This window comes from Callithrix jacchus, chromosome 7 (assembly GCF_049354715.1).
Source record: "Callithrix jacchus isolate 240 chromosome 7, calJac240_pri, whole genome shotgun sequence".
Taxonomy (NCBI): Eukaryota; Metazoa; Chordata; class Mammalia; order Primates; family Cebidae; genus Callithrix; species Callithrix jacchus.
The window spans coordinates 158,078,400-158,102,266 of record NC_133508.1 but is presented as its reverse complement, the minus strand read 5'-3'; the positions used below and the strand labels follow the sequence as shown (position 1 = coordinate 158,102,266).

General features: G+C 43.2%; 1 protein-coding gene and 1 pseudogene across 1 annotated transcript; one reads left to right on the top strand and one right to left on the bottom strand.

Moving 5' to 3' along the window:
• The first annotated feature begins 5,627 nt into the window (after positions 1 to 5,627).
• Positions 5,628 to 8,585, top strand: ADAM30 (ADAM metallopeptidase domain 30). The gene has a single exon (XM_002759800.7). It carries the CDS (start codon positions 5,791 to 5,793, stop codon positions 8,164 to 8,166), a length of 2,376 nt encoding a protein of 791 aa, XP_002759846.3. The 5' UTR covers positions 5,628 to 5,790; the 3' UTR covers positions 8,167 to 8,585.
• Positions 8,586 to 16,798: 8,213 nt separating this feature from the next.
• Positions 16,799 to 22,925, bottom strand: LOC118143116 (ADP-ribosylation factor-like protein 6-interacting protein 1 pseudogene; annotated as a pseudogene).
• Between the last annotated feature and the right edge of the window lie 942 nt (positions 22,926 to 23,867).

Sequence of the window (23,867 nt, the reverse complement as noted above, 5' to 3'; positions counted from 1 at the left end):
TAAAGAAGTGAGCATAAAACTTTTAGGAATATTTTAACAAGTAGGCACAGCAAACTCTAGCAGTCAAGAAATATATCACCAAAACAGTCCAGCAAAAGCTGCAAGAGTACCCCTTTTTCCCTCCCATCTTTTCCTCAGTATAGGCCCCGTTTTCACTCTAGAAATAGTAACTCCTGACAGGTTTAGTAATAATTTCCTCAATTTATTTTACCAGTGATCCATCTGGGCTGCTAGGACAAGACACCTCACACAGGGTCATGTATGAATTGAAGACCGATGTTGCTCACAGTTCTGGAGACTAGGAAGTCCGAGACAGAGACAACAGGAAATTTAGTGTCTGGTGCAGACTCTTTCTCTCTGCTTCAAATATGGTGCCTTTTTCCTGGGTCCTCACATGACAGCAGGGGCAAACGAGCTCCCTCGGGCCTCTTGTTAAGGGCACTAATCCCATTCATAACTCATGGAACCCTGCTGACCACCTCCCAAAATGCCATCACACTGGGGATTACGTTTTCATAACTGAAGTTAGGGGGGACATAAACATTCAGACTATAGCATTCTGCCTTTAGTGCCCCCAAATTTTTTTGTTCTCACAGGCACATTCCATCCGAATAACCTCAAAACCCTTAACTAATTTCAGCATCAACACAGAAGTCTGAAGTCCAGAGTCTCATCTAAACATCATTCAAATCAGATCTGAGTGAGACTCAAGTTATGATTCGTCCTGAGGCAAACTGCCCTCTGGTTGTGAAATTAAACTTACGTGCTGTATTAAAACACAGTGGTGGGACAGGCATAGGATAAATTATACAGTTCACTTGCTCCATCACACTAGCCACACTTCAAGGACTCAATAGCCAGAGGTGGCTAGTGGCTACGGTATTGGGCTATATTATATTAGCATTTTCATCATCACGAAAAGTTCTATTGGGAAGCAATACTTTATAGATAGTTTGCAAAGAAGTGGAAGATTTTTAGACGGAAGTTATATTCTTTTGGATCTAACACTTTCAATTCTAGGACTCCATCACAATGTAAATACTTTTCAGGGCAAAGAAAGTGTATGTGTATTTAAAATGTGTTTGTATATATAAACTCTTGTAAATACGGACTTATATATTTACTGTCATAATGTGGAAAACCTTATAAACAAGATAAATGTAATGTTTCAAACAACATAATTCCATCATCCATACCTGAGGAAAATTGCTAAATAAGTATTTACTTCCATACTATAAAAGAGTATGCATCTATTAGAAGCAATAATCTAATCAGAAAACTACTTACAATATGTTGTTCCCTTTAAAGAAAAAATAGAGACAGGGTCTCACTATGTTACCCAGGATTGTTTTGAACTCCTGAGCTCAAGTGATACACCTACCTCGCTTCCCAAAGTGCTGGGATTACAGGTATGAGGCACCACTCCTGGCCTCAGTACGTTGTTCACTAGAAGTCTGTGGGGGTGAAATACGGGAGGGACAGCGGGGAGTGGGGAGTTGGGGAGGGGTAACATGGGGAGGAATGCCAGATATAGGTGATGGGGAGGAAGGCAGCAAACCACACTGTCACGTATGTACCTATGCAACAATCCTGCCTGTTCTTCACATGTACCCAAAACCTAAAATGCAATTTAAAAAAGCAAGAGTAAAATAATACCAATAGTATATACTTATTTATTTATTTGAACCATTTTATTAAGGTATGATTCACATGTAAAACGTTGAATATATTTAATGTATGCATCTCAGTGAATTTGGGGATAAATATGTACCCCTGAAACCATCATCATTATCAAGGCTATAAACATAACCATCATCTCCAAAGACTCTTTGCACCTCCTTTTTTTTTTGAGACGGAGTTTCGCTCTTGTTACCCAGGCTGGAGTGCAATGGCGCCATCTTGGCTCACTGCAACCTCCGTTTCCTGGGTTCAGGCAATTCTCCTGCCTCAGCCTCCCGAGTAGCTGGGATTACAGGCACGTGCCACCATGCCCAGATAATTTTTTGTATTTTTAGTAGAGACGGGGTTTCACCATGTTGACCTGGATGGTCTCAATCTCTTGACCGCGTGATCCACCCATCTCAGCCTCCCAAAGTGCTGGGATTACAGGCGTGAGCCACCGCCCCCCGGCCCTTTGCACCTCCTTTATCGTTATTGGGGTGTGTGTGTGTGTGTGTGTGTATGTGGAGGCCATAAACAAAGGCTCTTTGCACCTCCTTTATGATTATTGGTGTGTGTGTGTGTGTGTGTGTGTGTGTATGTGTGTGGCAAGAATACAAGAGCTCGACCCTCTTAGTAAATTTTAAGTATACAACACAGTTTCTGGCTACAGGCCCTGCACTGCATGATCGATCTCTAGGAGCTGTTTGTCTTGTGCAACTGCAACTCTGCCTCCTCTGACCATCATCTCATTTTGTGCTCCCCTAGGACCTGGAAACTGCCATTCTACTCTTTGCTTCTATGACTTAACTATTTCATTCCACATATAAATGAGATGATACAGTATTCATCCTTTTGGGTATGGCTTATTTCACTTGGCCTAATGCCTTTAAATATTACATAGTTTCTATACTTCTGAAGACATATCAAAAAATGGAGAAAGAATTGTACTTAGTAGTCACATGTGCAGAGCGGAGTGTATTAGGCAAGCATGCAGGGTTGGAGGATAATGGAGGCTTTCATTTGTTTCTCTATTATCATTCAGGGTTATTTTTATCCATTGTGATATACATGCATAGTTTCCATAGACAAAGAGAAGTATGTCGAAGCAGGCTATTTACACAAGGCTCGCATGCGACACATCTGTGTTTAGCACACAGGTTGCAGCGATGGGAACTGATAAGTCAGTGCCTTTCTTCAACAAATTCTATCACAGCCCAAAGAAAGATGGTTCAGAGATGAAAACGATGATAAGGGCCGGGCGCGGTGGTGCATGCCTGTAATCCCAGCACTGTGGGAAGCCAAGGCGGGTGCATCACGAGGTCAAGAGATCGAGACCATCCTGGTCAACATAGTGAAACCCCATCTCTACTAAAAATACAAAATATTAGCTGGGCACGGTGGCGCGTGCCTGTAATCCCAGCTACTCGGGAGGCTGAGGCAGGAGAATTGCCTGAACCCAGGAGGCGGAGGTTGTGGTGAGCCAAGATCGCGCCATTGCACTCCAGCCAGGGTAGCAAGAGCGAAACTCCGTCTCAAAAAGAAAAGAAAAGAAAACGATGATAAAATAGAATAGAGCCAAAAGATACATTAAAATCGCCCTCCTCAATTCAGGCTTCTGGGGGTCGCTTGAGAAAAACCAATTTACACATGGGAAACTGCAGTTTCTGGTTACCAACCTGAACTAGGCCCTCAACACACGTGGTGACGCTTCCGTTTTTTCCTAGTCCCCTGTCTCCTGGCTTCTCTTCTTCATGTCTTTCAGCTCTATCACCCCTACACTCCCAGCAGCTGGCGTCACAGAGAAAGCTGAAGCCTTCTGACTAGCTCTCCCTGATTTTCTCCCTGCACTCACAGCTCCGCTGCCTGCTTCCAGGCTCATCCCTCTGCTCTACCCCTGCCTCCTGCTCTGCTGCGCCCTGGAGCATCTGGCTGCATCTCACCCAACCTTTCCTGGGGGCTGAGCAAGGCTCCAGCAGGGACTCTTTCCTCTAACAAGCCCTTTCTACCATCAACCTACTTTCTTACGTTTTGTCTCTCCTTCACCCGGTTTCTTGAAACTGCAGTCTAGGTTTGGGATCTCCTCTTTCCAGCCTCCAATGTACATTCCAACCTCCTGGTATTTGGCTTTGCTCATCAGCAGTGCCCCGAAACAGTTTGCACTAAAGTTTCTATAACCTCCTTTGTGCTCATTGCAGTGTTCCGGGAACTCTGCTCGGCAACTCCTGTCGGTCATGACGTCGCTCATGAAGTGCTTCTGCGATCACCTGCTAACCCACCTTTCTTTTTACAGCGACATCTACTCCTTCACAGGTCATTGCAAGCTTCTTTCCCTCAGCCTGACTTCAAATCCTGAGTGCTCCAATTTGGTCTTTCTCTGCTCATTCCTCACCATCCCACGAGGCATCATGATCAACTTTTGTGGCTTCAGTCAGCGCCACTCTGCAGAGGACACCAGTTTAGGTCTAACAGACATCTCAGCCCAGAGGATGCTGCCCACTCATCTGACTGCAGTTGAGAAATCTCTTCTTCAATGCTCCTCCACTGGCACCTGGACATCTACATTTTGCAGGGGGAGCTTGTCATACTGATTTCCTTTATCTAAATCTACTCATTCTGATGTTTTGCTTTGTTGAGTGGTTAGAACCATGACATACACATACACCTAAGCCAGAAACATCATTTCTTTGTCATTTTCGCCTCTTTCATTCTGGGAGAATCCATTCACGCATTAAGTGGAGCAGAGTCTAAGTGGTTTTAAATCTCTTGGAGCTCTCAACTTTTGTCCTTCCCCAAAGAGATGACAGAATTGACTGGGAAGGAGCACAGACTCTCGGGGTAGAGCTGCCTCAATCTTCACAGAGACTGATTGAACCATGGTCCAGTTTTCGCGTCCTCGTGTGCAAAGTATGGGTGATAATAGTGGTACCTACAATCTGGGGCCATTGTGAAGACTTGATGGGCTGATTTATGCAGAGCATAGAGGGATGTGTAGCATGCAGGAAGCCAGTCTTCCATAAGTACTGTTTATTACGGCCCTAAGGCCATGCTTTTTGCCAACAGACAACGTTGCTTGGTGCAAGAGCTTTTAGCATAGTCTCCCTGACTCACGCCTGACTCAAGGGTTCTTTGTAACCCTTCCCTGTAATTCAGCCAGGTTGAATATCCGAGGAACAAAACTGAAAATGTTCCTCTCCTATCAGAATGTGATTTTCCCGTTTTTGGACAAACCCTTCCATTATCTGAAGCGGAGGCTTCTTCCTTTGTGGAGTGAGCCTGATCACTGGACTAGGAAGGCAACCAGCTATCTACCTTTCTCAGAAAGCACCTGGGTTTGCTCTTCTAACAGGCACTTTTTCTAGATTCTTCTCACCACTGCACATGGACACACACAAATCACACTGACCCCTGGAACCCCAAAGACAAACAGCAGAAAGCGCCCCCAGGCAAAATGAGCTCAGAACCTTCCTGCTGCCTGGGCGCACAGGGCAGGCTCCGGGGCCTTCTCTAAAAGGAAACCGCCCCTGAAGCCAGAGGGACTGCCCAAAGTGGGGCTGGGGGTGTGGAGCCTACACTGATGCTCTCAGGCCGTTTCCACTCTTGCTGGTTCTGATGCTCCTTTCTTTTGCCGCAAGCAACCCTACTGGAAAACTGGGAAATGTCCAACAATGAAGTTAGGACAGTGGCCCATAAAACATCCGCTTCCAACCTGCGTCCTTAGTCTCTGTCTAAAGGCCCAAGATACAGTGAGCCTTTAACACGTTCTCTGTGTTCTTCCTATTTCTCTATTCCTTCTCCATGTCCGGTGGGGTTCTCTACCCTCTCTCCATCCAACGTGCCAATAACCCCTCTTTTCTCTTTCATTCTCGCCACGTTTCCCTCCTTTCTTCCACGTGCGCCCAACGGTACCGCCCAGAAAACGAACTAGATGCGTTGGACCGGGCACGCGCGCATTAGGAACGCCAGCTAGACGGAGCCCTGGGATCCTGGGGGTGGGGTGGGGGTCCCCGCAAACCTTGCAGGGCGAGCAGGGTTTTGCCCTCCGGCGCCTCTAGCGGCGCCTCCCGGAAGTCTGACTGCTGAGGCCTGAGTTGCAGGGACTGAATGGCAGACTGAGAGGAGGAACAGACCATGAGGGCAGCGCAGAGCTTCCTCTCCCAAGGCCGACTGCTCCTCGTGCTGGTTCTGACACTGCTCCTTGACTCTCTAGCCGAAGATGTAATTTTTCATCCTGAATGGGAGTTTGACTCGTACGAAATCACCGTTCCCGAGAAGCTGAGCTTCCGAGGAGACGCGCAGGGTGTGGCCAGTCCCGTGTCCTACCTTCTGCAGTTGAAAGGCAAGAAGCGTGTCCTCCATTTGTGGCCCAAGAGGTTTCTGTTGCCCCGACATCTGCGCGTTTTCTCCTTTACGGAACGTGGGGAACTGCTGGAGGATCGCCCTTATCTACCCAAGGACTGCAACTACGTGGGCTCGGTGGAAGAGTCTCCGGACTCTAAAGCTACTATAAGCACATGCATGGGGGTTCTCCGAGGTATATTCAGCATCGATGCCGAGCATTACCAAATTGAGCCCCTCAAGACCTCTCCCAGTTTTGAACACGTCGTGTATCTCCTGAAGAAAGAGCAGCCTGGCAGTCAGGTCTGCGGTTTAAGCGATGATGAACTAGAATGGCAGATGGCCCCTGGTGAGAATCAGGCTAGGCTAAGGGACTTTCCCGGATCCTATAAGCACCCAAAGTATTTGGAATTGGTCCTGGTCTTTGATCAAAGTAGGTACAGGCTTGTGAACAACAATCTTTCTCAAGTCATACACGATGCCATTCTTTTGACTGCGATTATGGACACCTACTTTCAAGATGTTCGTATGAGGATACACTTAAAGGCTCTGGAAGTATGGACGGATTTTAACAAAATACGCGTTGGATATCCAGAGTTAGCTGAAGTTTTAGGCAGATTTTTGATATATAAAAAGAATGTGTTAAATGCTCGGCTCTCATCAGATTGGGCACATTTATATCTTCAAAGAAGATTTAATGATGCTCTTGCGTGGTCCTTTGGAAAAGTCTGTTCTCTAGACCTTGCTGGGTCAGTGAGTACTTTGCTAGATACAAATATCCTTGCCCCCGCCACCTGGTCTGCTCACGAGCTGGGTCATGCCGTGGGGATGTTACACGATGGGCAGTACTGCCAGTGCAGGGGCCGGCTTGATTGCATCATGGGCTCGGGGCGCGCTGGGTTTAGCAATTGCAGTTACATCGCTTTTTTTAAACACGTCTCTTCAGGAGCAACGTGTCTAAATAACATCCCAGGACTTCGTTATGTGGCTAAGAGATGTGGCAACAAAATCGTAGAAGGCAGTGAGGAATGTGACTGTGGTTCCCCAGAGGAGTGTCATAAAGATCGGTGTTGCCAATCGAGTTGTAAGTTGCAACCAGGTGCCAACTGCAGCACTGGACTTTGCTGTCACGATTGTCGCTTTCGTCCATCTGGATACGTGTGTAGGCAGGAGGAAAACGAATGTGACCTTGCAGAGTACTGTGATGGGAATTCAAGTCACTGCCCAAGTGACGTGTATAAGCAGGATGGAACCCCCTGCAAGTATGAAGGCCGTTGTTTCAGGAAGGGGTGCAGATCCAGATACATGCAGTGCCAAAGCATTTTTGGGCCTGATGCCAGGGAGGCTCCCAGCCAGTGCTATGATGCAGTTAACTTAATAGGTGATCAATTTGGTAACTGTGAGATTACAGGAATTCGACATTTTAAAAAGTGTGACAGTGAAAATTCAATATGTGGCAGGCTGCAGTGTATAAATGTCGAAACCATCCCTGATTTGCCAGAGCATACGACTATAATTTCTACTCATTTACAGGCAGAAAATCTCATGTGCTGGGGCACAGGCTATCATCTATCCATGAAACCCATGGGGATCCCTGACGTGGGTATGATAAATGATGGCACCTCCTGTGGGGGAGACCGGGTCTGTTTTAAGAAAAATTGTGTCAATAGCTCAGTCCTGAAGTTTGACTGTTTGCCTGAGAAATGCAACACCCGAGGCGTCTGCAACAACAGGAAAAACTGCCACTGCATGTATGGCTGGGCACCCCCGTTCTGTGAGGGGGTGGGCTATGGAGGGAGCGTGGACAGCGGGCCTCCAGGACTGCTAAGAGGGGTGATTCCCTTGTCAATTCGGATCGTGGCCATCATAATGTTTCGCCTCATTTTATTAATCCTTTCCATGGTTTTTGTGTTTTTCCGGCAAGAGATAGGAAACTATTTAAAACCCAACAAGGAAAAGCTGCCACCATCCGAAGCAAAAACTGGACAGGAAGAATCTAAAACAAAAACCAAACAGGGAGATTCTAAAGCAAAAACCATACAGGAAGAATCTGAAACAGCAAAAGCTGGACAGGAAGAATCAAAAGCAAAAGCTGGACGGGAAGAATCTGAAGCAAACGTTGAAAGTAAACCACCCAAAGCAAAGAGTGTCAAGAAACCAAAAAAGTAACCAGGCGACCCACACTCATTCAGTCACTCATTTAAGCAGTTCATCGTTTCAGGGAAGGCTTTTCATCCTTCTCCCAATATTTTTTTACTTCAGTTTTTCTCACAAGCTTTGATTAGCAAATAAATGACATTCTTGTTTTGGAAACCAACCAGTGCGTTCTGCTTCTCTAGGATTCACCTGCCCCCCAGTTTGTGATCAAGTTGCGAGTATGTTGAAAATCAGGCTCTCGTGGCTTTTCCACACGCTGAAGCTCTGAGAGCAGCGGGTTTCCTGGAATTACCGTGGTATTCAAAGTACAGCCTGTTTCTGAGAATCCGGGGAAGGAAGCAATTGTCTGCGTCTCCCTCTCCCGCCCCCAACTGGATCCACGTGAACACCCGCGCCTACACCCGTGCTGATCATTAAATGCTGACAACACATTTTGTGAATAGAAAATGTTTCTCTAGGCCAGGAGCAGTGGCGCAAGCCTGTAATCCCAGCACTTTGGGAGGCCGAGGCGGGTGGATCACTAGGTCAAGAGATCGAGACCATCCTGGTCAACATGGTGGAACCCTGTCTCTACTAAAAATACAAAAAATTAGCTGGGCATGGTGGCGCGTGCCTGTAATCCCAGCTACTCAGGAGGCTGAGGCAGGAGAATTGCCTGAACCCGGGAGGCGGAGGTTGCCGTGAGCCGAGATCACGCCATTGCACTCCAGCCTGGGTAACAAGAGCAAAACTCCGTCTCAAAAAAGAAAAGAAAAGAAAATGTTTCTGTAAGCATTTTCAGTATTTCAGGTGATCTCAGATGGGTTAAGGACACTGGTCTGTCCTCTCTCGCATTGCGCCACAGTGCAGTGATGACAACATGATACCAGGCCCTGGCGGTGCCCTGGGACAAGGCTGTTAACAAAATGTTGTGTTTGCAGGGTCTGCCTGCTGGGGCAGTTCTTCTGAGCGAGTGTGTGTGTGTGTGTGTGTGTGTGTGTGTGCGCGCGCGCTGAGGGCCACCTGGCCTCCACCTCTTCCTTCCCCTGTGCACAACACTTTGGGTGGGAGGAGGGACTGAGGGGTGCCTTGGCAGGAGTCAGTGTTCACTTCTTACATCCAGGCGGGGTTTGTCCCTCAGGTTTGTGTCAGCCGAAGGTTTTCGGTCTTGTTCCAGGCTGCGTCTTCCTGCCATTCTCTGGTCTTACCGCAGCGCTCTCTCCCTCCTCAGGTACCACGGCAGGCCCGCAGTACCCCGTCCCAGTCTCCTGTTCCTTAGTCACACTTCTAATTAAAGACGCACTTGGGGCAGTCTCATAGGGAAGGTGGGTCCCCAGCCTTTTTTCTCAGCATGTGTGCTGGGAGCATTCTAAGAACTTTATGTGTGTTAGTAACATTCATACTGCTGAAAACAGCTCCGTGAGATAGGTGTCATTGTTTTCTGACTTTACAAAAGAGAAACCGAGGCACCGTAAAGTTAAATGACCTGCTCAAAGTTCCACAGTTAATAAGTGATGACATTATTCGTGAAAGTTAGGAAATTCAATTGAGAGGATTTATCTAAAAATCATAAGGGTATTTCCACACTAGGATTTCTAAGAAATTGATTGTGATAATATGATACCGACCGCCGTAACCCCTTTTGTGATCAGCAGTGTTAGGAAGGTTTACATGTGCAAGTCGTCTCCAGTACTCTTTCCATTTTGCAAAACAAACTCCATACCCATTAAGCAACAATTCTCTATTCTTCCCTCCCTTAACCTCTCCCAACCAATATCCCACTTTCTGTACGAATTTGGCTAATCTAGGTACTTCATATAAATAGAATCTTATAGTCTTTGCCCTTTTGTGATTGGCTTATTTCATTTAGCACCATGTCTTCAGGGTTCATCTATGTTGTAGTATTTTGTGTTGGAACTGCCTTCGTTTGTAAGGCTGAATGATACTTAGATGTGTCTGTGCACCGCATCGTGTCTAACCGTTCTTCACTGAAGGGCACTTGGGCACAGCACACACGCACTCACAGAACTGCCCCTGCTTTCACCTTTTGCCTATTGTGAGGAATACTGCCATGAACATGGGTGGACATGGTATACATGTCTCTGCTTTCAGTTCTTTTGGATATATATCCAGAAGTGGAACTGCTAGATCATAGGGTAGTTCTATTTTTAATTTTTTAAGGAATTGCCATACTGTTTCCCATAACTGCTGCACCTTTTTATGCATTCCCACTAGCGGTGCAAAGATGTTCCAACTTCTCTACCTCCTCCCCAACGCTAGTATTTTCTGGTTTTTAGATAATAGCCATTTTAATGGGTGTAACATGGTGTCTCATTGTGGTTATGATTTCATTTCTCTAGTGATTAGTGACACTGTGCGTCCTTTCCTGCACTTATTGGCCATAAGATTGTCTTTTTTGGAGAAATGTGTATTCAAATCTTTTGCCCGTTGTTTGAGTTGTTTGGTATCTTTTTTGTTAAATTGTAGGAGCTCTTTAGATATTCTGGATATTAATCCTCTGCCTAGGTATATGATTTGGAGGTACTTTCTCCCATTCTGCGGGTTACTTTTTCATTTTGTTGATACTGGGCTATGATGCACAGAGTGCTTCAGTCATGAAGTCTTTGCCCACGCTTATGTCTTGAGTGTGTTGCTTGGGTTTCCTCCTAGGGTTTTTATGGTTTTAGGTCTCTTGTTTAAGTCTCTAATTCATCTTAATTTTTGTATAACGTATAAGGAAGGGATCCAGTTTCAGCTTTCTGCATATAGCTAGCCAGTTTTACCAACATCATTTATTCAATAGGGAATTCTTTTACCATTGCTTGATTTTGTCAGGTTTGTCAAAGATCAGCTGGTTGTAGATGTGTGGTGTTATTTCTGAGGCCTCTGCTCTGCTCCATTGCTCTGCCTTGGTACCAGTACCACGCCGTTTTTGTTGCTGTAGCCTTGTAGTATAAAGTCAGGTAGCGTGATGCCTCCACTTTGTTCTTTTTGCTTAGGATTGTCTTGCTACATGGGCTCTTTTTTGGTTCCATAGGAAATTTAAAGTTTTTCCCAGTTCTGTGAAGAAAGTCAGTGGTGGCTTGAGGGGGATGGCATGGAATCTGTAAATTACTTTGTGCAGTGTGGCCATTTTCATTACGTCGATTCTTCCTACCCATGAGCATGGAGTGTTTTTCCATTCGTTTGTGTCCTCTCTGAGTTCCTTGAGCACTGGTTTACAGTTATCCTTGAAGAGGCCCTTCACGTCCTTTGTTTTTCTGTTTTGGCAGAAAACCACCATTGGCATTTTGATAGGCATTGAATGAAATCTGTAGATCACATTACTTTGGATAGTACTGATATCTTAGTAATGTTGTGTTTCCCAGGCTGTGAACATGGGTGTCTTTCTATTCACGTGTGTCTTAAATTCAGTAATGCTCTATAGTTTTCAGCATCTGAAACTCCCACTTGTGTAGTCAAGTTTATTCCTCTTTTGTTATTTTTGGTGCTACTATATGGAGTTGTTTCCTTAATACCTTTTTGAGATTATTGTACAGAAGCACAACTGACTTTCGTATATTGATTTTGTATCCTACAACTTTGCTGAATTTATTAGTTCTAACAGTCTGTGTGCTTGTGTGTGTGGAATCTCCAGAGTTTTCTACGTAAAAATTATGTCATCTTTGAAAAGAGGTCATCTTACCTCTGCCTTTCCAGTTTGAATGCTTTTATTTTTTCTTCTTGCCTAATTGCTCTCATTTGAACTGCCAATACTTTGATAAGTAGAAGGGGTGAAAGCCAGCTTGCTTGTCTTACTTCTGATCATAGACGAAAGGCTTTCAAGTTTTCACCGTTAAGTATAATACCAGCTGTGGGCTTTTCACATACAGCATTGACTGTGTTGAAGCCGTTTTCTTATTACTTTTTTGACTGTTGTAATCATAAACGCATGTTCAATTTTGCCCACTATTTTTTCTGTATCAATTGATATGATCAAAAGTTCTTTTTTGGCCGGGCGCGGTGGCTCACGCCTGTAATCCCAGCACTTTGGGAGGCCGAGGCGGGTGGATCACGAGGTCAAGAGATCGAGACCATCCTGGTCAACACGGTGAAACCCCGTCTCTACTAAAAATACAAAAAATTAGCTGGGCATGGTGGCGCGTGCCTGTAATCCCAGGTACTCGGGAGGCTGAGGCAGGAGAATTGCCTGAACCCAGGAGGCGGAGGTTGCGGTGAGCCGAGATGGCGCCATTGCACTCCAGCCTGGGTAACAAGAGCGAAACTCCGTCTCAAAAAAAAAAAAAAAAAAAAGTTCTTTTTTTCTATTTTCTTAATGCAGTGTATTATAGTCATTCATTCTCCTAAGTTGAATCATCATCTATGCATTGCAGGAACAAATTTCACGTGGTCAGGCTGTATGATTCGTTCACTGTTCTGTTGAATTCAGTATGTTCATTTTGTCGAGGATTTTTGCAGCCATGCTAAACAGAGATATTGTCCAGTAGATTTTATTTACGGTATTTTATTGTCTGTCCTTTGTATCAGGATAATACTGGCCTCATAAATTATTGTTTCCATCACTTCAGTTTTTTGGAGGTGTTAGGGAAGGATTGGTTTTAATTTTTCTTTAATTATTTGGTAGAATTCACCAGTGAAGAAATCTGATCCTGGACTTTTCTCTGATGAGAGGTTTTTAATTATGGATTCAGTCTACTTGCTAGTCATTCATGCATTCCGCTTTTCCACATATTCATAATTCAGTCTTGGAAGGTTGTGTGTTTCTAAGAATTTATCCATTTTATCTATGTTATTCAATTTGTTGGCAGACAATTGTTCATATTAATCTCTTAAAATTCCTTTGTTTTTGAGACGGAGTTTCGCTCTTGTTACCCAGGCTGGAGTGCAATGGCGCGATCTCAGCTCACCGCAACCTCCGCCTCCTGGGTTCAGGCAATTCTCCTGCCTCAGCCTCCCGAGTAGCTGGGATTACAGGCATGCGCCACCGTGCCCCGCTAATTCTTGTATTTTTAGTAGAGACGGGGTTTCACCATGTTGACCAGGATGGTCTCGATCTCTTGACCTTGTGATCCACCCGCCTCGGCCTCCCAAAGTGCTGTGATTATAGGCGTGAGCCACCGCGCCCGGCCAAAATCCTTTTTATTTCTGTAAAATTGTAATGTTCCCTCTTTCATTTCTGATTTTAGTTATCTGGTCTTCCCTTTCAGTCAGCTAGAAGGTTTGTGTATTTTGTTGATATTTTCCAAGAACCAATTCTTGGTTTCATTAATTTTCTCTATTGCTTTTCTGTTTTCTAATTCATTTGTCTCTCTAGTATTTCCTTCTACTAGCTTTGGGTTTAGTTTTTTTCTTCTTCTTCTACTAAATTAAGATGTTGTTTATTTGATATGCTTCTTTTACTTAATGTAAGGGTTTATAACTTACATTTTCCTCTGGCACTGCATTTGCTATATAGTCCATAGTTTTGGGACGCCACGTTTACACTTTTATTTGCCTCAAAATATTTTCTAATTTCCCTTAGGGTTTATTCTTTGGCATTTATTCTGTACAAAAATGTGTTCTTCATTATCCACCTATCTGTTAATTTTCTACTTTTCTTTCCATGATTGACTTTTAGTTTCATTCTATTGTAATTGGAAAAGATACTTCGTATGATTTCAATCATTTAAAAAAATTTTTAAGACCTGTTTTGTGGCCTATCATGGTATATTCTGGAAATATTCCATTTGCATTTGACAAAAATTTGTTTTCTGCTGTTATCGCATGGGGTGTTCTGTGTAAGTCTGGAAAAATCTATGGTCTATAGCCATGTTCCATCCTTTGTTTTGTCATCAGTCTTTTGACTGATTGTTCCATCCGTTATAAAAGTAAGGTATATCACCTTCAGCTGTGATGGTAGCGCTGTTTTCCCCTCAACTGTGTCAATGTTTGCTTCATATGTTTTGGAGTTGATATTTGGTGCATATATATTTATGATGATCATTTCTGCTTTGTGAAATTCAATATATGTCCTTCTTTGCATCTTGTAATGCTTTTTGACATAAAGACTATTTTGTGTACTATAAGTATAGCTACCTGCTCTCTTTTGCTTACCATTTGCATGGAATATTTTTTCTAACTTTTCGCTTTTAACCTGTATGTGTCCAAAGATCTAAAGGGAATTTCTTGTAGACAGCATACACTTGAGTCCTATTTTCTTATCCTGCCGGTATTTGCCTTTTACTGGAAAGGTTAATCTTTACTTTTAAAGCAGTTACAGTCATACCTCACTGAACAATTGGGATACATTCTAAGAAATGCATCTTAAGGTAATTTTGTCATATAAACACCATAGAGTGTACTTACACAGAGCTAAACGGTGTAACCTGCCACACACCTAGAATATACGAGCTAGCCTATTGCTCCTAGGCTACACACTTGTACATAATGCTACTGTACTGAATACTGTAGGCCATTGTTACACAATGGTAAGTATCTGTATCTCTAAATGCAAAAAGGATACAGTAAAATGTAGTATGCAATATAACAGATACCAAAACAAGGCACTTTCCATGGATGGAGGTTGCAGGACTGGAAATGACTCTGGGTGACTCCGTGAGTGAATGGTGAGTAAATGTGAAGACGTATACTACTATGGCTTTATAACACAGTACACCCAGGCCACACTAAATTTATTTTGCAATATTTTTCTTCAACAATAAATTAACATTGGCTTACGATAACTTTTCTACTTTATAACCTTAAATTTTTTCTTAATTCTTCTGTAGGAACACATAGCTTAAAACACAAACATTGTATAGCGATACAAAAATTCTTTATGTCCTTATTCTGTAAACTTTTTCCTATTTTAAAAATTATTTTATTTATTAAACATCATTGTTAAACACTAGACACACTTGTAATTCTAGTACTTTGGGAGGCTGAGGCAGGAGGATCGCTTAAGACCACGAGTTTGAGACCAGCTTGGCCAACATATTGAGACTCCATCTCTACGAGAACAAAAATAAACCACGAAGACACAGCACATGCTTTAGCCTAGTTCTACACAGAGGCAGGATCATAAATAACACTATCTTCATGTTCCACGTCTTGGAAGGTCTTCAAGAAGAACAACACCCATGGAGCTTCAATGCCTCCTTCTTGAAAGAGCAATATTCCTTTACATTGCCTGACTGTTGCCTGCCTTAACTCTCCAAACTGCAGGAACGTCTCTGGCTGGTACTAACAGATTCTGGGCCTTTCTTTTCATTCTGCCTACAGATCACTCACATTGACTTCTTACCTTCTCAGTGACAGCTGCTTACAACGTAGCCTCTCCTTCCTACCCAGAAAACACCCCTGTTACATCCTGGTATAATGAAAAAACTGGAGAAAGCAAAAGTGCTTGCCAAACCACCACTCAGCAGGTTTCCAATATGTTTGTTTTGATGGGAAAGAAAGCAGAGTCTAAAACAGCCCCTCCATTCTAAAGGCATCATTCTATTGCTTGTAAATATCTCGAATTTCTTTTCCTACTGTAATTTCTCATGTCTGGGGACCAGCCCAGAAGCAGATTGCTTTTGGAAGTTTTCACAAAGATCCATTGAGCTCTTTTAGAGAGTTATCTAAACGTGGTGGGGAAGGCATTTTCAGCTGTGACGGCATGAGATGTTTTTCGTATGCTTGAGCAAGTCAAAAAGGACTTTGTTTTCAAACTTGGCATGTATGAGGCCTTGGATAAAGACCAGGGCCTTTGACGAGTTTGGAGAAATGGATTTGGAAACAATAAAAGAAAATGAGGGCAGCTAACTACCTTCTCCACCTCTGCTCCCTACATAGGTCATTTTCCTTATATCCAGAATAATTCTCAATAAATCACTCCATTATATGGGCAAGTTTCCTTCTCACAAAGGCACGCACTGGTTAATCTTCCACTGATACACTTTCCTTCAATCTGGAACACAGTACTTCCGTATCCACTAACCATAGTTAGTACCACAATCCTTCATCTAATAAGTAAAACAGAACCATTCAGACCTGTGAAAATAATTCTACATTCCCCCAACCAGGAGCAGGTGGAACTCTGAGGACAGGAACCGGCAGCTCTGCCTTCTACTTCACAGTTACTGCGCTGTGCTGCAAGGTGTCTCCTCTTCCTTAGAATCCCCAAGATGGCTAAGGCCCCAGCAGAGACAAGGGACAGAAGAAATGTGTCACACAAAGGAGACTGACTGTGAAGAGAAAATACACTCAAGGAAGAGAAGATGCACTAAAACACACACTGGAAACCTGCGTGAGTGGGGGGTTGAGAGAAGAGAGGAGCCACACTAAGGAGACTGACTGTGAAAGAGAAAATACACTCAAGGAAGAGAAGATGCACTAAAACACACACTGAAAACCTGCGTGAGTGGGGGGTTGAGAGAAGAGAGGAGCCACACTAAGGAGACTGACTGTGAAAGAGAAAACACACTAAAAAAAGGGAGGAAGATAAAAAGAAGGAAGAGAGGGAGGAGGGAGGGATTTATTAACCTGGGTGGGGTGACACTTAAAGAAAAAAGATAATATAGCCACAAAGAAGGTTTTTAATTTTAAATAACAATTTTGATTTTTGAAGGGATGTTCCTCGATTTAACAAAACACACACACACAGAATCATTCACTGGCAAAGCTATTGTCTCCGACTTCCCTACTGACTAGGGCCACCTGCCTTGAGACATTGATGCTTGTGGCCTTGGCTGTGCCTCTCAGAATCAGGACCGTTTTCTTCGGTCTCTGAGCACACGCCAACAGTCTGAAACATCCGTGTAAACTGATCTGAGAAACAGTGAAGAACCCAGAGCAAACGTAATGGAGCGGGCTTACCCGACGTGCCCGGCTGGCAGTTGCACTGGTAGCCATTGACCAGGTCGATGCAGCGCCCGTCGTTCAGGCAAGGGTTGCTGTAACATTCGTCAATCTGGTCACTGCAGATGGTGCCCATGTACCCGGGACTGCAGATGCAGGTGTAGGAATCAATACCATCCTGACACTGGCCGTGGTGGCACGGATCGGGGTCACAGTTGTCAATGTTCTCCTCACACAGCACACCAGTGAAACCTTTGGAAGGAATTTTATCAAGGATTCTCAAAAATCAAGGCAGATTCACCTGAACACAAGTGTAGCTACACCCATTTACCCTACACATTCCATGTGTGATCAATGAATACAGCTGGCCTTGAGCAGTAGAAAGTTACTATCTGCTCTGATTTAGAAAGCATGCCCGGAGAGAGCTTCTTAAAGACTTCCAAATCAAATTTTAGAATTGAAATACGTTTGTGACTGATCAACGCTTTAACTGCATCTCCATTTCTTATTAAGCTTCAGGTGGTAATAGCACAACACATTTTTTCTTTACATATTTATGTCCACAACTTGGCTATTGTGAACTGTGCTGCGGTGAACATTGGTGTGCGCGCATCAATTCCAGATCGTGATTCCAGTCCTTTTGGATAAACACTCAGAAGTGATATCGCTGGATCATATGGTAGTTTTTGTTTGTTTGTTTTTTAATCTTTGAGGAATTTTGATACTGTTTTCCATAGCGGCTGTACCGTTTCGCATTTCCATCAGCAGTGGGCAGGGTTCCCGTTTCTCCACAACCTCACCAAAACTTGCTATTTTGGGTTTCTTTCCATAAGAACTATCTTGAGAGGTGTGAGGTGATTATTTTATTGTGGTTTGATTTGCATTTTCAAGATGATTATTGACATTAAGCATTTTTTTCATACACTTATTGGCCATGTCTTAGAAAAAATTCTAATCAAGTGTTTCACTCATTTTTTAATCGGGTAATTTGGGTCTTACTTTATTGTTTTTAACTAATGAGTAAAATTTCCTTAGATATTTTGAAGACAAACCCTTCATCGGGATATGGGGTTTATATGGCTTGCTAACCTTCTCTCCTAGTATCTTCACTGTCTTTTTACTTGGTTGATTGTTTGCTTTGCTGGGCAGAAGCTTTTTAGTCTGATGTAGTGTCCCATTTGTTTCTGCTGCCTGGGCTTTTGCTGTTATTTCCATGAAATCATTGTCAAAATCAATGTCATAAAGTTTTCCTGTATGTTTTCTTCTAGAAGTTTTAACCATTTTGGTTCTTACATTTAGGTTTTTAATCCATTTTTAATTGTTTGTTGTGTATGTTGTAAGAAAAGGGTCCACTTTAACTCGCTGTGGATATCTTCTTTTTCCAAACACAATTTGTTGAAGAGATTATCTTTTCTTCATTGTATATTCTTGACATTCTTTTCAAAGATCAGTTGACTTTATATGTATGGATTTATTTCTGGGCTATCTCTGTTGTATTCTACCAATCTATACATCTGTAATAATGCCAGCACCATATTGTTTGGATTACTGTGCCTTTGTAATATATTTTGAAACCAGGAAGTGTGAGGCCTCCAGCTTTGTTCTTCTTTGTCAAGATAGCTTTGGCTATTTGTGGTCTTTTGTGATTCCATGTAAATTTTAGTGTTTTTTTTTGTAAAAATAAGTCATCAAGATTTTGATAGGAATTACACTGAATCTTAGATCACTTTGGGTAGTATGAACATTTTAACAATATTTAGTTTTCCAAAAAATGAACACAAATGTGTTTTGTTTGTGTGCTATTCAACTTCTTTCATTAATGGTTTGTAGTTTTCAGTATACAAGTCTTTCATCTCCTTAGCTAGTTTTATTCCAAGGTCTTTTATTCATTTTCCTGCTCTAATAAATGGGGTTGTTTTCTAATTTCATTTTCAGCTAATTTACTGTTACTATACAAAAATGCAACTGATTTTTTAGGTTGACTTTGTATTCTACAACTTTACTGAATTGTTTATTACTTCTAACACCTTTAAAAGAGAATTTTTAAAAATTTCCTGTATATAAGATCATGTCGTCTTCAAATAGGGACAATTTTACTTCTTACTTCCTGATATGGACGACATTTATTTCTTTTTCTTGCCTAATTACTCTGGTGAGGACTTTCAGAATTATGTTACGTAGAATTAGCAAAAGCGAGCATTTTTGCCTTTTTCTGATCTCAGAGAAAAAGTTTTTAGATTTTACCATTGAATATGATGTTAGCTGTGGGCTTTTCAATTCTGGCCTTATTATTTTTAGGCAGTTTCTTTCTATGCCTAGTTTGTTGCCTGTGTTTTACCATGAAAGAGGGTAGAATTTTGTCAATTGCTTTTTCTGAATTTATTGAGATTATCACAAAATTTTTATTCTTTCTTTAGTTAATGTGGTATTTCACATTAATTGATTTTCATATGTTGAATGGTCATGTATCGCAGGGATAAATCCCAGTTGGTCATGATGTATGATTCTTCTTTCTTTTCTTTTTGTCTTTTTTTGAGACATAGTATCACTCTGTCACCCAGGTTGGAATGCCATGGTGAGACCTCCACTCACTGCAACCTCTGCAGTGAGGTCCAAGCGATTCCTCTGCCTCAGCCTCCTGAGTAGCTGGGATTACAGGTACCCGCCACCATGCTCAGCTAATTTTTGTATTTTTAGTAGAGGTGGGATTTACCATGTTGGCCAGGCTGATCACGAACTCCTGATCTCAGGTGATCCACCTGCCTCGGCCTCCCAAAATGTTGGGGTTACAGGTATGAGCCACTGTGCCCAGCTGGTATATGGTTCCTTTAACGTGCAGTTGGAGTTAGTTTGCTAGCTTTGTGTGTGTGTGTGTGTGTGTGTGTGTGTATCTTCATCACAGAAACCAGCCTGTAGTTTTCTTCTCTTTTGATATCTTTGTGTGGCTTTGGCATTGGTGATGCTGGCCTCATAACATGAGTTTGGGAATGTTTCTTTCATTATTTTATAAGTATTTGAGAAAGATTGGTGTTCACTTAAAAAAACAACATTTCATAGAATCCACCAATGAAGTTGTCTGGTTCTGTGGTTCTGGGCTTTTCTTTGTTTGAAAGGTTTTTGATGATATATTTAATCTCCATAATAGTTATATGTTTGTTCAGACTTTCTATTTCTTCAAGATTTAGTCTTGGTATGTTGTAAGTTTCCGGGAATGTATCAATTTCTTCGTTTATTGTTGTACAATTGTTCATTGTAGTCTCTTGTGCTACTTTTTATTTTCGTGGTAGCAGTTGCAATGTCTCTTCTTTTATTTCTGGGTTTATTTGAGTCTTCCCTCCTATTTTTCGTAGCTAGTCTAGCTAAGTTTCTGTCAATTTTATTTATCTTTTCAAAAATGAATTGTTTCCTTAAGTTTTTTATTTTCTATTTTGCTTTTCTTACCTGCTCTAACCATTACTTTTCCTTCCATTGCTAATTTAGGGCTGAGTTTGTTCTCGCCAGTTCTTTGAGGTGTAAAGTCAGGCCGTTGAGATCTTTTTTAATGTAGAGATTTATCTCTATGAACTTCACGGTTAGCTCTGCTTTGGCTGCAACCCTTACCTTTGTGGTATGTTGTGTATTCACTTCCATCTGTCTTTAGATATTTTCTAATTTCCTCTTTCAATTATTCTTGGAGTCAATTGTCATTCAAGAATATGTTGTTTTCAACCAATCAAAAAATTTTTTTAAAAAGAAGATGTTGTTTAATTTTTACATATTTGTGAAATTTCTTTTTTTTTTATTCTGGCTGTTTTTATTTTTTCCCCTTTTACACAAAACCAAGTAGAAGAAATAATACAGGATTAAAACTGCCCAAGTAGTTAATCAGTAGAACATGTATACACAAAAAAGTCCAGATAGGAAGACAGGCTATAATAATCACAAAATAATCCAGATTTGTGATTATTATATTTGTGGAAGACACAAAATAATCCAGATAGGCTTATTTACAATTAAAGTAAGGTAAAATGAAGGTGTTTTTCTTATGAAATATTAAAAAAAATCAAATATATGCTACTAAGGGCACCACTGTTTACAGCAATATTAAAGAGGAGAAAACAACACTTACTTAATAGGGACAGACAAACCACAAGGTCCACAACATCAGTGCCACAAATTCTCAAAACCGTTACAGCTGGGTCATCAGTTTAAGGATTGTTCCCAAGTCAGTCACATTTCTGGCCCTCAGAAGTTGATTCCTACAGATTTCAACTACTCCAAATTTCTAGCTACTGAGAAGTTAAGAATTATTATGAGAAGCTTTCCAAGGAGTTATTACAAAATCTTTGTAGACCAGAGGCGAACTATCATCATCTTAAGTCTGCTCTCACCAACAGCACTTGTATGTTTCAGGGAGAAATCTCTAGGAAAAAAGTCAACACACCAGTGTAGTCACTATCTCCCACATCAAACCCAGGGGACCAAAATGGCCAGTATTACCATAAAATGAAAATTTTGAGGTTTACCTTAAAAGGCTTATTCTGGTATCAAAAATCAGTCAGATTATCTTCTGCTAAAATGAATCTTTACTAAACAAAGAAGACAGCCATCCTTTGCTGCTGGTCTGAGAGTACAAGTGGTAGACGCGAGTTTTAACCTACTGTATACTATACAGCTGAAGTCAGCTGAAAATCTGAAATTAAAAGTATGCTGGAGATCCTAAATGCAGTCTTTCGGAACTCTGCCTTAAAAAGCCTTTAAGGATTTACTAACTTCAAGTCTAAGTGCCAGGGGACAAAAACTTAAGCCTGTCAGACATTCCTCTTTTATGGACAAAAAGATCAAAGTTTCCTGCAAATAGCTAAGCTTTGCACAAGGGAGAAACCTACACGTACTAGCACGTGGAATCAGTTTCATTTTATTCCATGGGACTCTTTTCCCACAGGAAAGGAACAGAATGAGGAGTGAATCGTACTCGGTCTCTTCATCAGAAGTGGTAAACTTGGTCTCTGTATTCATGAAGTCAGACAGTCTTTTAAGCAGACTGTGGACGCAGACAGTAGAAGCAGCTTCCTGTAGCCACAGACCACTACCCCGAATCTAGCTAAAGCAAAGAGGAACAATTATCCAGAGTCACTTGAACTGCACTAAAGGGCAAGGTTCACCACTATAAAAAGGAAGCTGTGAAAAAGCAAGAATTCCATTAACCCTGGCTGCGAAAAATCGAAACAGAGTCACTCATGAGGCCGACTGCTAAGAACTCACTCGACTATGCGACATGAAGACACTATGCACAAAGCCTTACTTGGCGAGCTTCAATTTCTGTTAACTAAGGGCGGAGTGAGGGAGAGCCAAGAGCTACTTCTGAACCATTTTAGTATCCACATAGCACAGCAGAAACGGTTCCCAGGAGCAATGGGTGCTCCGTTAATCACGCTGCATAAAGCAGATGAATTATTCGTTTTTCGTTTCTTTTTGTTTGAGAAGTTTATCTCCCTTTTGGCCATTCCAGTGTACTCCGAAATGATTCCACGTTGGTTTAGTCCAGGAAGCAATAGTAAGGAAGTCGCTATGAGGTAGGTAAGAAGCAGGTTGTGGACCGGCTGTCCCACCCAAGCAACCGCAGCAAGGGAAACGACCACGGTCATGAAGTACATCTTAGGTTTTCCTTCCTTTCGTGTGAAGAGGCGTTTCCACCAACCCACAGCTCTGCGTCGAGTTTTTACGAGATGGCTGCAAATTTCATGGGATCTTTGCTGTTGTTCAGTCGTCCATTTATTGGAGCCAAAAACTCTAGGCGCCAGAATGGGAATGAGGTAGTCAGCCAAGCACAAAAACATAAGGAAACAGGAAACGCCCAACGGAACAGATGGGTCTAGATAGCAGATAATCAGAAACACCAAAGAAACTGCACTCATGAGGGCAGGTGGAACCCGGGCTCTTTCCCATCGAAGGACTTCATCCGCCATCAGCATCGCTTCTCCCCATCCTTGCAGCTGTTCTTCCAGGCTTGCAGTCTCTGCAGCCGGCAGGTGGGTCTGCGACTGTCTCCCTCTGCCACCGTCTCTGAGATGCTGTCTCCGTGAGCTCAGGCCCCGGCAGGTGGGTCTGCGACTGTCTCCCTCTGCCACCGTCTCTGAGATGCTGTCTCCGTGAGCTCAGGCCCCGGCAGGTGGGTCTGAGACTGTCTCCCTCTGCCACCGTCTCTGAGATGCTGTCTCCGTGAGCTCAGGCCCCGGCAGGTGGGTCTGCGACTGTCTCCCTCTGCCACCGTCTCTGAGATGCTGTCTCCGTGAGCTCAGGCCCCGGCAGGTGGGTCTGCGACTGTCTCCCTCTGCCACCGTCTCTGAGATGCTGTCTCCGTGAGCTCAGGCCCCGGCAGGTGGGTCTGCGACTGTCTCCCTCTGCCACCGTCTCTGAGATGCTGTCTCCGTGAGCTCAGGCCCCGGCAGGTGGGTCTGCGACTGTCCCCCTCTGCCACCGTCTCTGAGATGCTGTCTCCGTGAGCTCAGGCCCCGGCAGGTGGGTCTGCGACTGTCCCCCTCTGCCACCGTCTCTGAGATGCTGTCTCCGTGAGCTCAGGCCCCGGCAGGTGGGTCTGCGACTGTCTCCCTCTGCCACCGTCTCTGAGATGCTGTCTCCGTGAGCTCAGGCCCCGGCAGGTGGGTCTGCGACTGTCTCCCTCTGCCACCGTCTCTGAGATGCTGTCTCCATGAGCTCAGGCCCTGGCAGGTGGGTCTGCGACTGTCTCCCTCTGCCACCGTCTCTGAGATGCTGTCTCCGTGAGCTCAGGCCCCGGCAGGTGGGTCTGCGACTGTCTCCCTCTGCCACCGTCTCTGAGATGCTGTCTCCGTGAGCTCAGGCCCCGGCAGGTGGGTCTGCGACTGTCTCCCTCTGCCATCGTCTCTGAGATGCTGTCTCCGTGAGCTCAG